Raw genomic sequence first — 16,684 nt, 5'->3', positions numbered from 1 at the left:
ATTTTTCGCAAGTTTATTATAAATAATGTTTTGATTCAGTTTCTAGGAATTCAATTAATATTAAAAGATATTCTTAAATATGTATGTCAAATAATGTTGGTACTATATTAAATTAAATTTAAACTGCTTTAAATTCCTAACTTTTCAAGTAGGAATTTGTATTTTCACAAAAATAGAAGAATTTTTAACCAAATAAATTATTTTTCAACCAAAAAGACGATAAAAAATTAAATAATTCTGAATTAAACAGATGACTTTCCAACGGAAATAATCAATTTTCAAATAAAAAGCTGAATTTTTAACAAAAAAAGATCAGTTCTCAAAAAAAAAATGAAATAGTTCAATTTTCAGTTAAAAAAATTATTTTTCAAGCAAAATAATGAATTTTCAGAGGCAGATTAATTTTCTACTAAGAAAGACGATTTTTCAAAAATATATATGAACTTTTCACAAAGAACTGGAATTTTTTACTAAAAAGGACCAATTTTTAAGGAAAAAGTTGAATTTTTAACCAAACTAATGAATTTTCAACTAAAATCATGTGTCTTCATCTGGAATAGATGAATTCTAAACAAAAATATGAATTTTTGAGACAGGAGTTCAATTTTGCACTAAGTAGTTTTATTTTTAAACAAAAATATTCATTTTTAACTAAAATGACGAATATTTCTACTTTTGTCTACTGGTCTAAAATCAATACTTTTTTTAACATTGATTTTTGATTTCAAAATTTTGAAAAAAATGCTAAAACCCTAATATCAAATTATTTAATACAATTTATCTGGTCAAAACCATAACCTCAAGAAATATCAAACATTTACATATTTGACAAATTAATCTTCTACAAGTATAAGGAATTACATAGGAAATCAACTTGCAGTGGTTCAGATCCCAAAAAAGAGATGAATTTTTAACTAAAATGATCAATATTTAGCTGGAATAGTTCATTTTTAACGAAAAAGGTCAATTTTCAAACAAGAGGATTAATTTTTAACAACGAAGACGAATGCCATAGAAAATGCATGAATTTTGAATTAAGGAGATAAATGGTCAACCATCAATTGAAAAGTTAAATTTTAAGAACAAAACTAATGTTCAACCAGAGAAGGTTTTTCAACAAAAAAGATGTAACTTTAAATTGCAATAGCTGCATTTTCAGGTTAAAAAAACAACTAATTTGCAACAAAAACAAAACTAATTCTCAAAAAAATATTACATTTTCAAACAAAGTGACGCATTTTCAACTAAAATCGTGAATCTTAAACTGGAATAGTTGAATTTAAAACCGAAAACATGAATTTTCAAATTAAATGATAAGTCTTTAGCCATAATCATTAAATTTACCACAAAAATATTAATTTTCAACTCCGAAGATTAATTTCTACCAAAAAAGGCAAAATTTTTAATTAAAAAAGATCATTTTTCCACCAAATGTTCAATAGTTAAATTTTCCATAAACGAATTCATTTTCAAAAACAAAACAAAAATAAACAAAATAATTTACAACCAAATAGTTAGAGTTGCAACAGAAATAGTTAAATTGTTAGTGAACAAATTATGGTTTAGCCAAAAAAAATGAAGATTTAAATTCTTAATAAAAAACAATGTAATTCAACCAAAAAGAACGAATTTTTAACCAATCAATTTTCAACCTTCACAAATGAAGAATCATCGTTATTCAATTTAATATTGCAAAAAAAAATGAAGCACGCTCTCGAAAAAATTCCCTGGCATTTTCAGATTTTCCAGGTGGGGTAGACACCCTGTAAGATACACAAATTGCTAGGTAAATGCGGTTACATTATCTATAAAAATAGTAAAATTAACTGAACTTCTAGTTACTTTTAGTAAAACTATTAGTGAAAAAAATGTAACTTAATAAAATTTGCCTAGTAAACCCAATATCCTAGCAGTTGTTTCGTTGTTTAAAGTATGCGCCATCGTATTTTCAGATAAATTAATTTCACTTACATGAAGGCACGACTGCTAAAAAGCTCCCAGCATCATTCCTTCCGCATGGAATCAAAGTTGGCATAACCATAATGTTTTCCTCCGGGACCGGTTCTTGAATTTCAGTAGGCACTTTTTTCACCGGCTTTGTTTCTTTTCTTTTCGATATTTTCTTATCCTTACTTTTAGTGACAGTAGTTTCAAATATAGTCCTTTCTGTCTTAATTTTCTGAACTTCACGCGAACTTTCAATAATTTGGATACTATCGTTACTTTCTGAGTTGGAAAGATTCAGATCAACCGTTTTGCTCTGAGGTACTGCATCTCTGGGTTTAGTTTCAGGTTCCTTGGTTCCTTCTTCTGCACTGATTAGATTATTTTCAATTTCTGGTGATTTATTGGATGGCGGCTCGATGTTAGGTGGTACGGTGTATGCGAAATTAGCATTTATAATACTTTGAATAGCAGCGGCATTCTGATCTTCCAATGATTTCACTTCTTTCCCTGGCTCGACTTGCTTATTTCCTTCACTTTCGGGCCGGAAATTTTGCTGTCTAGAGGAACTGCGCAGTCTTTCTTTTAATGGCACTTCCGCTGAACAACTCATTTGTTCTATTCTATTATCATTTCCTTCGGGTATTGTGAGATCCATGTCATTTAAAATATTTTCATCGAGTTCTTGCTGCTTCTCCCTGAAATGATCAAATAAATGTTGAAAATATTTTTAAAAAGTTGAGGGAAGAAATAAAATATAAAGAGCAGGCTTCTTTAAAACCAAATGTCTCCAAAAACAAGGCTGCAAAAAAAAGAAGTCATAAACAGGGTGTCTACTCAAATCGACGAAAATTTCCTGACAATTCCAGGTTTTTTTAGATACTAGAAGATTTTTTTCATAAAACGAAGCCATTCAAGTATTACGCATTTTTTAAAACAATTGCATCCGAATATGTATACAATTCCGCGAGTTTATTACAAATATTTTTCTCTTTCAGTCCTTGTAAACATCTAAATTCGTAACAAATAGTACTATTCATACGTAAAATCCAAAAACTGGGCTTTTGCATTTATTAAAGTAACTTTATTAAGGGATAAGTATTTTCTTAATGGGAAGTTTTGAATAATTAACTAAATAAGTAATATTAAAAATAAAATTATTCATTTATTTAACTCATTCCGAATGTCCATGAAATTGAAATATAATTTTAAAAAATTTTATTTTACATTTTCAACAAAATATACCAATTTCCAACGAACTAGTTGAATTTATTACTAAAAAAATCAATTCTCAACCAAGCAGTTAAAATTTCAATTGAAAAAATTAATTTTCAATAAAATATAAAAACGAATTTTCAAGAAAATAGTTCGATTTAAAACCAAATGAAATAATAGATGATTTTTAAACTAAAAAGATGATTATTTAAGTAAAATTACGAATCATTAATTGGAATAGTTGAATTTTCAAACGAAAAAATGAATTTTCAACAAAAAAAAACGAATTATCAACAAAACGCATGAATTTTTAACTAAAAAAGTTCAATTTTCAAATAAAATAGCTAATTTCTTAATTGGAATAATTAAATTTTCCGTTCAAAGTTAATTTTTATTTAAACAAAAACGATTTTTTGACAAAATAGTTCAACTTTCAGTTATAAAAAATTTTCAAACAGGCGTACTTAAATTTTTAGTTGCAAAAAATAATTTCCAACCAAACAAAAACAAATTATTAAAATGATGAATCTTTAATTGGAATAGTTGAATTTCCATAAAGCAGATTTATTTTCTACCAAAAAAATTCACATTTTCAAAAAGAGATAATATTTCAACTAAAATTGTGGAATATTCAACTGTATTAGTCAAATATGCAGTTAAAAAATTAATTTTTAATTTAAAAACAGGAATTTTCAACAAAATTGTTCAATTTCCAACTGGATTAATTACATTCATAGTTAACAAAATTCATTTTTCAGTCAAATAAAAAAACAAATTTACAATAATGTTTAAATTTTCAAACAAGTAGATGAATTTTTAATTAAAATGATGGATCTTTACAAACAAAAAATGAATCTTTAACAATAATGTAACTTTTAACAAATTAGTTGAATTATCGATAAAAACAAAAACGAATTGTTAAAAAAAATGTAATAATTGGTATTTAAACAAAAAGACATTTCCACCAAATAAGAAAACTAATTTTCAATAAAATAATTAAATCCAGCAATATAAAGCCAATTTTACGAATCGTAAATCATTATTTTTTTATTTCTGTACTAAAATTTTAAATAAATTTAGACATGCTGTCGACAACATTTCGCGACTTTAAAAAACTCCCTGACATTTTTCGCTTCTGCTAGGAATATAAAAATTCCTTGACAATTTCAGATTTTCCCACGTAAGTAAACACCCTGATCATGTTTGCTTTGAATTAAATTCAGTTAAGCCTATAATTCGTTGAAATTTACAATAAATAGTACAATAAATGTTTATTTTTATTTTAAAAAATCGTTTTTCTCAAAAAAAAGTGCCTTTTCAATGTATACCATGTAAATTCCACATGAAACACTTCGTTTTCGATAAAGACTTATTTTCCGTATGCAATAAATACTTAGAACTCTATACAAAAAATCGTAAAAAAATTTTTATGCAAAAATAGTCGTCTTTAAAATTATACCTACTCTTTACAGTTCTGATATTTGCCACCAGATAGTGTATCGTAGTTTAAGAATTCCCAATATTTAATTTAAATTTCATTTCAGTTTTCTATTATAAAATTTAAAAAATTGATCAATTTCAATAAAAAACACTAATTACGTCCTTCAAAATTCAAGAGCTTTGCTTATTTATTATTTAAGAGCTTTCTATTTTTTCCAATGCTTTATTCGATTTAAACCTTCAGCAATGTTAGATGTTAAAATCTTTTCGATACGACATTAATGTAATGGAAAGAACAAGCAACATTTATCTATTATAGAAAATCCAGTTACATCATGAATAGTTTATAAGTGAGCCTAAATTAATTTATGTTGCTTAAAATTTATGATTAGCTTATAATTATTACTATTAGCAGCATATGCATACCTCTCAACGAATTCGGGTTTATTTACAGAGTCTAAATCTTCGTCTGGACTCGTGTCCGTTTCTGCAATAGGCTTGATGAAATCATGAACAAACTGCTGAAATGCCGGATCGTTATCAGTCGCATGAACAATTGACTTAACAATGTCTGAATTGTTCAAATTCAGAAAGGAAGTGTTAGCGCCAAATGCGTCTTCTTTGAAAGGTGATGAGTCGGAAGGCAGAAAACTCTTGTTGATGTTATCAGCTATTCGCTCGTGTAGTTCTTTACGGTTTAACAACTCTTTGGTGAGTAACTAAAATTATCAACAAAGTATTTTACTTTCTGTTAATTTAACTTCGACTCTGAAGCTGCATATAGGTAACTTATTTACATTTTTCGAAACTTACGCTCAAGTTTTGAAGAGGTTCGTTGCTCGTCGTTCGTCCTAAATCTGGAACATCCCATGGTGCTGTTTGTACTCCGGTACTGGGATAACTTTTTATCAATTCATCCGTACTAGTAGCCATTGTACATTTACTTGGCGTTTCACCATTATTGCACCTAACATTATTTCCGTTCTCATATTTTGGAGGACTTTGATTGAAAGGTACCGCATTCTCTGATTGCCCTGCGAAAGGAAAATTGACCATTCAACTTTTGAGTATACACCAGATTTCAAATATTTAAAAAAGATTTCATTGATTTCACAAGGATTTTAAATATAACATTTTTAATGTAGAATATTCCATAAATGGAATAAAACAATTTTACATTAGAATTTTTTAATTTGATTATTCTTATAATAAATTAAAACTAAAATGCAAATAACCTACTGAGTTTCATAAATACCATAACCATGGCAGATTTGTGCATCAATTAGTTCTCAAATCACCTCCAAGCGTTTTAATAATCATAAAATCTATATAATTTAAACAATTATCATTTTTAATTTCGTGATTTAATTACTGTCAAACATTGTATTTGTAAATATCCACTGCGCTTTTGTAATTGTAACAAAACCTGTAAAATTACTGCATTCAAAATAGTGAACTTCCAACTGTAAAAAGTAAAAACACCACGTTAAATGTAATGCTTTTACAACATTTTGGGAATTCACGTCTCTGAAAATAGGAAATAATTGTATATTCAATTATTTTCTACTTTCAGGAAGGTACTTTCCCAAAATTCTGTAAAAACACTACATTCAATATGGTGTTTTTACTTTTCACAGTTGGAAGTTCACTATTTTGAACGCAGTTATTTTACAGGTTTTGGTACAATTACAAAAACGCAGTGTAAATTTACAAATTTTTTTTACAGTGTGGATGGAATCCTCAATGCTGCCAAAAGCGATTACTACATCTAAAATTTTATTGGTTGGTATAATCAAAAATATGTCATCAACATAACGTTTACATAAGATTTATGTGAAATTTAATTTTTCTAATGTTTTAACAAATTTTTCTATATCTTCGAACACCAAATTTGAAAAAATAGGAGACCCCATCGGGCAACCTGACAATTTTTTAATTAATGGTTTAGTAGATAGATGAATACAATTACGGAATGAAAAATTTAGAAAAAAAATAGGTAATTTAAAAGTTACTTTATTGCAGAATAATTATCGACTTCCGTTGATAAGCGGCCTGCCTTTTAAAAGAAATAATTAACTAAATTTATAATAGTATATACAAAAATAATAAAAATACAAATTTATTAGAAAAATGCACACACACAAAAACAGATTTGAAGGTTATTTTACCTTATATTCAATGCCTTTCTAAAAGACTAACATGTTCATTAGAAAAATGTAACATAATCGTTTATTTTTAAAATAACCACACTCTAGATAATTTTTTTTTTTAATAAAAAAGATTCCCAACAGATTGAAGTTTTATCAGACTGATGTTCTTAATAAAATGCATTAGTTGCAATAAAGTCTGCATCGGGGAAACTGATAGAAAATTAAAAATAAGACTTGCCGAATATAAACGAGATTACGAAATTTAAACACTAGTTTGTTCCAACCCTCACGGAATTTTGACCTTTTTTCTATTATTTTTTTTGTTTAGTAATAAAATCTGAAATTTTAGCAAAGAGAACATAAAACTTTTAAAGGGCGAATTATTGAATCTATTTTTAAAAGAAAAATTACTAAAAACTTCTACCCACCTTCAGTCCTTATAATCATCGTCCTTATAATAATTTGAAACTTTTTTCCTTTAAAAATGTAATTTTATTGGTTTGAAGTCTCTCAAAACAAAAAAATTCAAACCGTTATATTTAAAAGATTTTCACTGTAAACTGTACTTTTTTTGACTCTGTAATTAACTTCAGATAATAACAAAAAAGGTATAATACTCAGTAGGTTATTTGTATTTTAGTTTTAATTTATTATATAAAAAACACTATTTTAGAGAGGAAAACTTTCCTGATGAAGGCCCGCATTGAGAGCCGAAACGTTGAACATAAAAACGATGTTTTTTAATAACTAGAATTATTATTTTTTTCTGTTTGTTTCAATTGAACCGTAAGACCGGATATAGAAAACCTGATTAAATGTCAAGAATGAGAATAATTTGATGAAATTTAAGTGAATCGAGTAGATTCAAGATGGAAATTCTATCTAAAACTATTTGCTTTTTATGAAGATTTATTTTTAGTATTTAATTATTGTTTTATACTTCACAAAACAATCGTAAAAACACTTTTATGAAACAATTAAAATACACCTTTAAAATTGTTCCTATTCTTTCTAGTTCCAGTTTTCGACATCAGGTGCCGAAATGGTCAAACACCACTCCCAACAGTCCTGTAAAATCGTTTTACATCTTACGAAATAATAAAATCGAATAAAATATCTAAATAAATAAAAATTTTGAACTAGATATTAAAATTTCTTAAAATTGGTTTAATGTCTTAAAAATGCCTTGGAATCTTTTGAAATGACCTAAAATATCTTAAACCCTTTTGAATCCATTAAAAATTCCTTGGAATCTTTTTAAATCCCCTGAATATTTCAAATCTTTTAAAATCTTTTGAAATCCCTTGGAACTTTTTAAAGCTCTTGAAAAGTCATTGAAATTTGTAAGAATACCCTAAGATATTTCAAATACTTCATAATCTTTCGACATGCCTTACAATTTTTGAATCAATTAAAAATTCCTTCAAGTTTTTTAATATATTCTAAAATTAAAAATCTTTTGAAATCCATTGAAACATTTTACAGATCAAAAAATTCGTTGGAATTTGTACAAATAGCCTTAAATCTTTCAAATTTTTTGTAATCACTTTCAATTACTGAAATTTATTCGAAAATTCCTAAAACATTTCGAATTCTTAAAAATATTTTGAAATCAATTGCAAATTCCAAGGAATATGTTTTAAAATTTCATAGCATTTAAAATCTTAGACAATCCATTAAAATATTATAAAATCTTGTAAGGTTACATCAAATCTGATGTTTCCTGAAATCTTAGAAAAATGATTAACATACCTTCGAGCTTTACAAATACCTTAAAATTATTGAAATCCTCATATATCTTCTAAAATCTCATGTAATCTTTTAAAATAGCCTAAAACCTTATAGGTTCTATAAAATAGTTTCATATCTTCCGAAATTCTTCAAAATCGGATGACATTTTTCAGACACATATTACATATTTTATGACACATATTAATCATTTAAATCCTTGAAAGATTTCGAATCTCTTTAAAATTCCTTGAAATTGAATTAAAATACCCTAAAATATTTTAAATCTAGCAACAATATTGGATTCTTGTCAAATAACCTAAAATAATTAAAATCCTTTGAGAATCCATAAAACTTTTTAAAAATTCTTTGAAATTTTTTAGAATGTCCTAAATTCTTTGAAACCCCTTCAAATTATTGAAATATGTTAAAAACTACTTGGAATCAAGTGATATTTTCATTTTAAGAAGTAAATATAGTGCATTTTTTTTAGAAATTTGACTAAAAAGTTATTTGAAAAAAAAATGACTAAAATTAACTGTGTAGTAGCTTCTTACAAAATTTCCCTGACCAACAAAATTCCCCGCCTTTCCCTGATTTTCAGATTTTTCATGACCTGCTGCTCTCCTGGAATAATGAAATCCGTTATCCAGCCCTATCCGAAAAATTGAAATTTACCTGTAAATGTTTCAGGAAGATAGGGTATTGTTCCGTATTCATTGTCTCCACTTTGGCTAAGATTAAGACTTTCTTTACTCTTTTGCTTGAGAGATGAAGACTTCCCTGTTGCATCAGACTTTGTTGACTCAATGTGACCTGGTAAACTTTCTACTGGAGTTGCTTCCACTGTATCACAATATACTGAGAAAAAATATCCAATTGTTGTATCAAAAAATATTGTTTGAGGTATACGAAAATCTTTATCAGATAACCAGATTTAAAACATAACTTACGCTGAATGTTCTCGGAATTATTAAGCTTCTCTGGTACATCAGACTGCGATTTGGCAAAACGTTTACAGCGATCACGTTCCCGATCACTTCCGCTTCGCTGCCTTTTTCTTGCACTACTAGCTATGATCGGAGATCCGCCAGTAGTTGGAACGGCATTCTGCAAAGCAAATTTTTGCTACCTTATTGATATTAATGAAAAATAGAAATAGAAATAATGTTAAAAGTTTGGTGATTGTAAGCTTCCATCCAAATTTGTAATTTTTTCGTGTTAATAGAAATTAATGTAATATGCAGTTAGTAACTCCTTTCATTGAAATGAGTGTTATATGTGAAAATATTATTTATAATCCTTGGTAATTTGATAACATTTTCTACACGTAGATTTAAACAAACATTTGTGAGGCACAGTTTACATGCGAAAACATTAATAACAAATGTTAGGATGAGATGCTATATACCTGCGTGGGTACATTAATATTTACAACAAATCGCTGACTTCGGGAGGCATCTATCAGAAATCTGAGATGCTCAAGAAAATCTCCGGATTGCTTTAATTGTTCGCAATCAGGAACTTTACTCAGCTTCTCTTGCACTGTAAACAAAATCATTCAAATCATTCAAATCATTCAAATCATTCAAATCATTTTAATTAATAAGAAAAAAAATTATAAAGGCATTCAAAAGGAGACATCAGTATCATCTTTTCCTGATGCGATTGTCCAAAACTTTTTAATTTTATACTTAAATATTCAAATGACCACCAAATTTTTGTCTGTTGCCCAAGGCATACAAACTTACGGGGTGTCTAGCGAAATTTCATTTTCAAACTCCTGGCAAATTGCCGAATCGGAATTTACGTTTTTCCCAGTTAAAAAGTAATAAAAAGTAATAGAAAAGTTTATAAAATTAATATTATTTGATCAGGGTCGCAATTATTTTACCTAGAGTATCGCTTAAGGATAAGTTTCAAAGAAAATACCTCGAAATAAAAAGTTAAAAGATCATGTGTATCAGAAAAATCAGGCATTTATTATTTCTAAACAAAAATTTTAAACAAACTCATGACAAAACTTTGAAGGCATGTAAGATTTCAAAAATGTGCTGATTTTCCCTTAAATTCTGACAAGGTCTGAACTTAGAAAAAATAAATTGTAAGAATTCAAGAATTTCTTATACATCAACAATGGTTATATAAAAGTTTTTACATTTTTAAACTATTACGACTTATCTGTTCTAAGTTCAGGTCTTGGCAGAATCAAGGAAAAACCAGCACCATTTTGTTAAAAAGGTCGATTAAATTTCGTTATTTAGACTTTTTTTGCTATATTTCTGAAAGAGTAGTAAACATACTTAAACTAAAAAAAGAATCAGATAGTCCCGTACTTCTTGCAGGTAGTTTATATTGAAAAAACGTGATCAATAATCATTCAAAAAGTATAAATTTTGTTTAAAAAACTTTTACTTCACATGCGTTGATTAAAAATATAATAAAAATTATAAAATAAATATAACAACGAATAAGAAGTACAATTTAAAGAAAAAAAACTTGTATTTAAAATTTGGTCAGAACAAATAAATACTTTGAAGTTAACAAAAAATATGAAAACAATTAATTGGAAACATGATTTTTTTTCGATCCCTCCTGAATTTTGAATTTTTCACCCTAAAACTAATAATATTAAAATAGTTTGACTGTTCGACCGGGAAATGGTCACAAATTTTTACGACGGGTTATGACAATAAATTTATTTTTTGACCGGAAATTTTACAAATTCTTCCAAGAAAAATCTATTGAATCATTTGAAATATGATAAATTTCACATCACATGAAATAAATGCAATTTTAAATAAGTTCAATTTAAAAAATTTTTGATGTCAGGTTCACCTGTTAACTTTTTTAATTATAAAATCATTCAGTTTTTATAATTAAAAGTTTTAAAATGTGATTTTAAAGACAAAAACAAATCAAAAGCATTTGAAATTCAAAATTGTTAAAGAAAATGTGTCAAGTTTATCACTTGCAAATATAAATTAATAAATGATTTTTTAAAGTGTTCTCTAGTTCAACTATTAAAAATTGAACAATCATCAATTTTACAAGACGATTCTCAATCTGTTTACAACTAAACAATTTATAGATTTGAACGTTAAAAATGGAACCGCTTCAATTCGAAAGCCTTAGTAGTTAAACAAATGTAAACCTCTGGAAGCTTTATCATCTATTCTCAACTTTAGAATAACTTAAAATTAATAATTAAACGTTTTCATTCCATTTCAAATCACATGTTGAAATATTGTTTCGGCCTAAAATAATCCATTTTTAACCCACGCATTTGGAATTTTTTTATTGAAAATAAATGTAAATATATACATTACATTAATGAATTAATGAATACATTATTTTTTCTTTTCAATCTAGAACCTTCTCAGTCTATTGTATAAGAAGTACAAATTGAAAATTTTAATTTCTTTCTTTAAAATTAAGATTTGTGTATTTAGAGCAATGCAAATTTGTCAGATTCATTAAATTCTTTCAAAACTCTTGATTCTATTAAATCTCTTAAGTCCGACATCACTATAAAATTCAGAAATTAAATTAAATTGGTTCAATATTAGGAATACTTGACTGTATATTTAAAAAGAGCAATTAAAAATCAAATATGCAAAACTACAGAATTTGAAACTGAATTGTTTCAAGTAGAAAGGCTTGAATCGTTAAAATTTCAAAGTGTTTGAATTTTCATTATTTCATATTTTTGAATTTTCAAATTGTAAGTACAATTTTTTAACTTTAATTTATAAATAACAAATAAAAAATTGTTTATTTCAGACGATTAAAAATTTTTTAAATTTAAAATTTAAACAAATTTAAAAATGTTTAGATTTAAACAAAAATTAAAATATTTGAATTTTTATCTTTTTAACTTAAAATATTGCTTTAAAATTATATAATTTTCAGCATTTAGAAATATATTCATTCATTCTTTAATTTAGAAAATTGAAAAGGATAAAGGCAGATTTATATTTTTTAACCAGAAAACTTTCAACTTATCAATTTATAAATGTTAAAACTTTTGTAATTTAACATCATTTAATTTCAAATTTTTCATCATTTTTAAAGTTTCCATTTTATGCGTTTCAATTATTGAACGATCTAAAAAATGTAAGCTTTGTTCTTAAAAGTTAAAAATTCAAAACTGTTTCACTTTAAATGATTTAATTTGCGTTTATAAATAACAAACTTATGGAAAAATAGCAGAAATAAGACTGAAAAAAACAGTACAAAAATTTCTCTGTTTGAATTTCATGCTGACATTAGTAGAAAAATGTATACTATGTTTTGTTCAGTAAATTTACAAGATTTCTCAGCTTCTGATTGGTTGGTAATATATTTATGAGTTCAATTCGTCACACGCTTTTACCATTGTTTTCTTTAATTTTATATTAATAGTAATAACTTTACGCAAAAAATGAAAAATCTTAATTTAAATTCATGACTACAGATTGCCCGAATATGTTAACAAATTCCCGGCATTTATCATAGTGCAAAAAATTCCAGGGTCGCTAGACACCCTGAAACTTGAAAAAATCTCTAAAGTTACTGGTCTAACTATTTTAAGATCTGCGTGAAGTACAATACAACAAAAATGCTCACCCAGGGTGTGTATTGATGAATATTTATCCAAAATATCAGTTAGATTCATGTCGCTAACTGTTCTTGTAAATCTTTTGCCTCTGGCGAGGACCATACGACATTCCTCCAAATGAGGAGATGTTTCTAAAAACGTTTTGGCAGCTTCATCACACTTTTGATCCTCGAGGTACCCTGAAAATATTTTCAAAGGTTACTTGAACTTTTTAATTTAACAAGTTTAAACTTTGGAAAATCCCAATGCTAAATTTTTGAACGTTTTATTTATCATAAGACTTTTAAGCTTGAAACTTAAAAATATGAAATAATGTGTATTTTAGAAAATAAATGTCCAGAAATGGAAAAAGTGCCTTGCTGGTAGTTTTTGGTCTCTGTGTCACATTTAGTACAATTTGAAAAATTCCAATACTCTTACTTATTCCCTTTGAAAACCACCACTAGGCCACTTTTGTGTGAAAACACCGCTTATCACATTACAATAAAAACTAAGCAAGGAAGAAATCAATTCTCAGGGAAGAATTTAATTATTTTTCTTTTAGTTATGCGATCAGTCCAAACTCTTATTTATTGCCACAGAAATTTGTTATTTTTCCATGCATATCTAAATTTTCGACTCCACCTTTGGGCCTTTTTCAAGGTTAAAAATTATCAAATTTCTTAGCGCATCAATTTTCATTTAGTTCTTATATCATTATTTTAATTTAACAATATTTATAATGTAAATATTATTGTCACGATTAGTCAAATGGTTCTTTCATAGTGAAACGTAATTTGACTATATCCCTCATAACTCTGTGAAAAACTTCGAAGTTGACTGCATTGGTAATTTTTTGTCATTAAGAATGTTAATTTTATAAGTAGATTTTAAAAAAAGTATTTAAAATTGGTTAATGATTCTGAAAATTTAAACAGTAACTTTCGATTGTGATATTCAATTAATTCATTAGATTGACTCAAAAGCCATTCCGCTCATAAAATTATTAAAAGATTATAAATTTACTGCGTCGATCATTTTTTTCGCTATTAATTTATATTTAATATTATGCTCAAAATGAAAGCATTCCGAATTTATATGTAAACTGTAAATCCTTTCAATTTATGCACACAATTTTATTTCTAATAGAAATCTTTAATATATGAACAATGCGAAAGTAACAACTTTCCCACATTAAATCACTTTTAAATAAAAATATTAAAAATTCACATTCGATGCCTTCAATATGTCTGAACTCTCTCGAATCCGTAAATTATCCAATTCGAGAAAGTTCAAAGATTAAAAATTTTGCAAGAAATTTAGGAACTTTGACGAATTCAGATAATGAAACTTATATGATTTTAAACCATTTCAATAACTTTCTATTTAAATTCTCCACAATTGTAAATGCCAAAAAAGTATTATGAATTGAAAATTGTTGAGGTAGCTTTCAAATTTTCCAAGACCTTTTCCACATCAATCTGTGACATTTTTTTTAAATGTATGAAAAATAAAACTATGCGCTTCAATTTTTTTTTTAAGTAATTCAAATGTACAGTTTGGCAATGGCTTTATTTCGATTGACGGGTGACGAAATTTGGTGTAGACAGTATGGATTTGTCTGATCAGGCAATAACAGTGAATGCACAGTACTTATGAAAGTGAAGTTACACAGCAAGAAAATGTAATTTGCATTGGTATTTTTTTACATGCAGTCAGTATTTTTCCTTCTCTGGTCATTCTTATTTTATTTTTAGGTACTTTAGCATATAATTTCCATATTTTGGCTGAATTACCTGACCTAAGCTCTGGTGAAAATCCAAATTTTTACTATATATTCTTGAAAATTATGACCTTGATGCTAAATAAAGTACATATTTTACACCGAGATAAATGAAGACGAAATATTTGTACATAAAAAACGATAATAAATTCAAAATATCTTATCAAAAGATATGACTATGTCCAATGAAGTAAAGCCTGCCCTAAAATCCAGTAAGTATAATCTAGCAGAAACCTCTTTTATTGTTTATGTGTATATTCCCGCGGTTTCCGCGTGAAAAATATAGGTTAGGACTGTTTATTTATTTTTTATTTTTATATACTCACCAAGAACTAATCTTGCTATCTCCGAAGGCAATAAACTGTCCATTTTTGTGGAAGCACTACAAAGTTCTTATCACGCCGAAAACATTTTGCACCAACTTAACATTATTTTTAAAAACAAAACATCGAATGCGTCTCGCTCGTCACAACGCGCTCCATTCCATCTCCCATCTGCCTAAAACTCACTCCAACTACAACTGCTCAAATTCACACCCTCAACAAGTGATAAGCTAGATACCGATTAGTACCGACTATTGAATATATCCCAAAGATGTCGCTATTTTAACCTTTTCAGTTGTTACGACCTACCAATTGGACCTACCCACGAAGGAATAATAAGACCTAACTCCGTTTCGCCCATCGACATATAGAAATGGACCGGTGATGCTGTGGGGAGAACGGTAATGGGCTCTAGAGAGCGAAAAAACATTTGAGATGTAGACCTATCTCTTTCTAGATAAAGCTGATTAAGGGCATGTGAACTTACAGTTTCCGCGGCTTTTTTTCCACAAAAATGAAAATTTTTAAAAACTTAATTCAGAAATGCTATAAAATATCATAACGGACGTCCCCGGACTCTTTTTTGAGGGATAATAACAAAAGAATGTATTGTGCTAATTAAGAATTGTATGCATATGCATTATGTTGAGGTTAAATCGTTTTTCATCTCTGCCTTTCCGATAATCTGGTAATTATTTATGAAATAAACTTTGTTGATTGCCTGCAAACAAGGTTAGTTCCAGGAGATTAGTTACTATGTTTATTTGTAAATCCAAAGTTTTCGTCCAAAAATATTGTGTAATTTGAAAGTAACGTTCGGGTGAATTGTAACACGCATAACCTCGAAATATACATGCACGTTGTTAGCAATATCAAATTTTTTTGGTAAAAAAACGCAAAAAAAGTGTGCGGGGACGTCCGTTAGCATATTCGCTATCATTCCCCAGATTTTGAAGACAAAATATTTATTATTCTAGAAAAAAGCCCGGGGAACCTAAAACTGGTCAAATCCACCATTTTCTATGTATCACATCCCCTTAATCTAGAATATTTTCGTTAGGTGAAGTTTGGCGTAGCACAGGACCGTGCTTTGTGTCGCGAGTGCCCCAATAATGTGACGTTTATTGTACTTTTCAGAATTGATTAATTTATAATTTATTTAATTATAGTTTATTGTAAATAAATATAAAAAATGGTGGCATCCTGTGTAGTTTGTGGGCATTATCAAGACGTTTATACGGGGATATGTTTTCATACGTAAGTAAAGTTATTGATTATAGTAAAATAAAAAATATTACAACAAAAACAAAACCTCAAAATATGAAGTTTTGTATCTATGCAATACAAATGGTTATTTTTAATGTTATAGAAATATTATTCAAATTTTTGACACTTTTTATATTATTTTTGAACTCACAAAACTTACAGAGGGATTAGCTTATTAAGCACTGTAAGTAAAATATATTCAAAAATACTTATTCGTAGGGTAATGAAAATAACAGAAACAAAGATTTGGGAAGTC

At 27.4% G+C, this 16,684-nt stretch overlaps 1 protein-coding gene across 2 annotated transcripts in view; it reads right to left on the bottom strand.

Moving 5' to 3' along the window:
• Positions 1-16,684, bottom strand: part of LOC117177811 — a 38,424-nt gene that overhangs the window by 13,223 nt on the left and 8,517 nt on the right. The window contains exons 2-9 of one of the 2 annotated variants that reach the window (XM_033368758.1): positions 15,166-15,333; positions 13,086-13,256; positions 9,889-10,022; positions 9,431-9,587; positions 9,156-9,338; positions 5,413-5,633; positions 5,026-5,318; positions 1,972-2,642 (exon numbers count right to left, since the gene is read on the bottom strand). In XM_033368758.1, coding sequence (XP_033224649.1) covers positions 1,972-2,642; positions 5,026-5,318; positions 5,413-5,633; positions 9,156-9,338; positions 9,431-9,587; positions 9,889-10,022; positions 13,086-13,256; positions 15,166-15,208 — 1,873 coding nt within the window. In that variant the 5' untranslated portion in view covers positions 15,209-15,333. Of the gene's footprint in view, positions 1-1,971; positions 2,643-5,025; positions 5,319-5,412; positions 5,634-9,155; positions 9,339-9,430; positions 9,588-9,888; positions 10,023-13,085; positions 13,257-15,165; positions 15,340-16,684 lie in introns of those variants that run through there. The other variant, XM_033368759.1, reaches the window with a different exon arrangement.

The sequence above is a fragment of the Belonocnema kinseyi genome, chromosome 8, assembly GCF_010883055.1.
Source record: "Belonocnema kinseyi isolate 2016_QV_RU_SX_M_011 chromosome 8, B_treatae_v1, whole genome shotgun sequence".
Taxonomy (NCBI): Eukaryota; Metazoa; Arthropoda; class Insecta; order Hymenoptera; family Cynipidae; genus Belonocnema; species Belonocnema kinseyi.
This window is presented reverse-complemented; position numbering and strand designations above follow the sequence as displayed.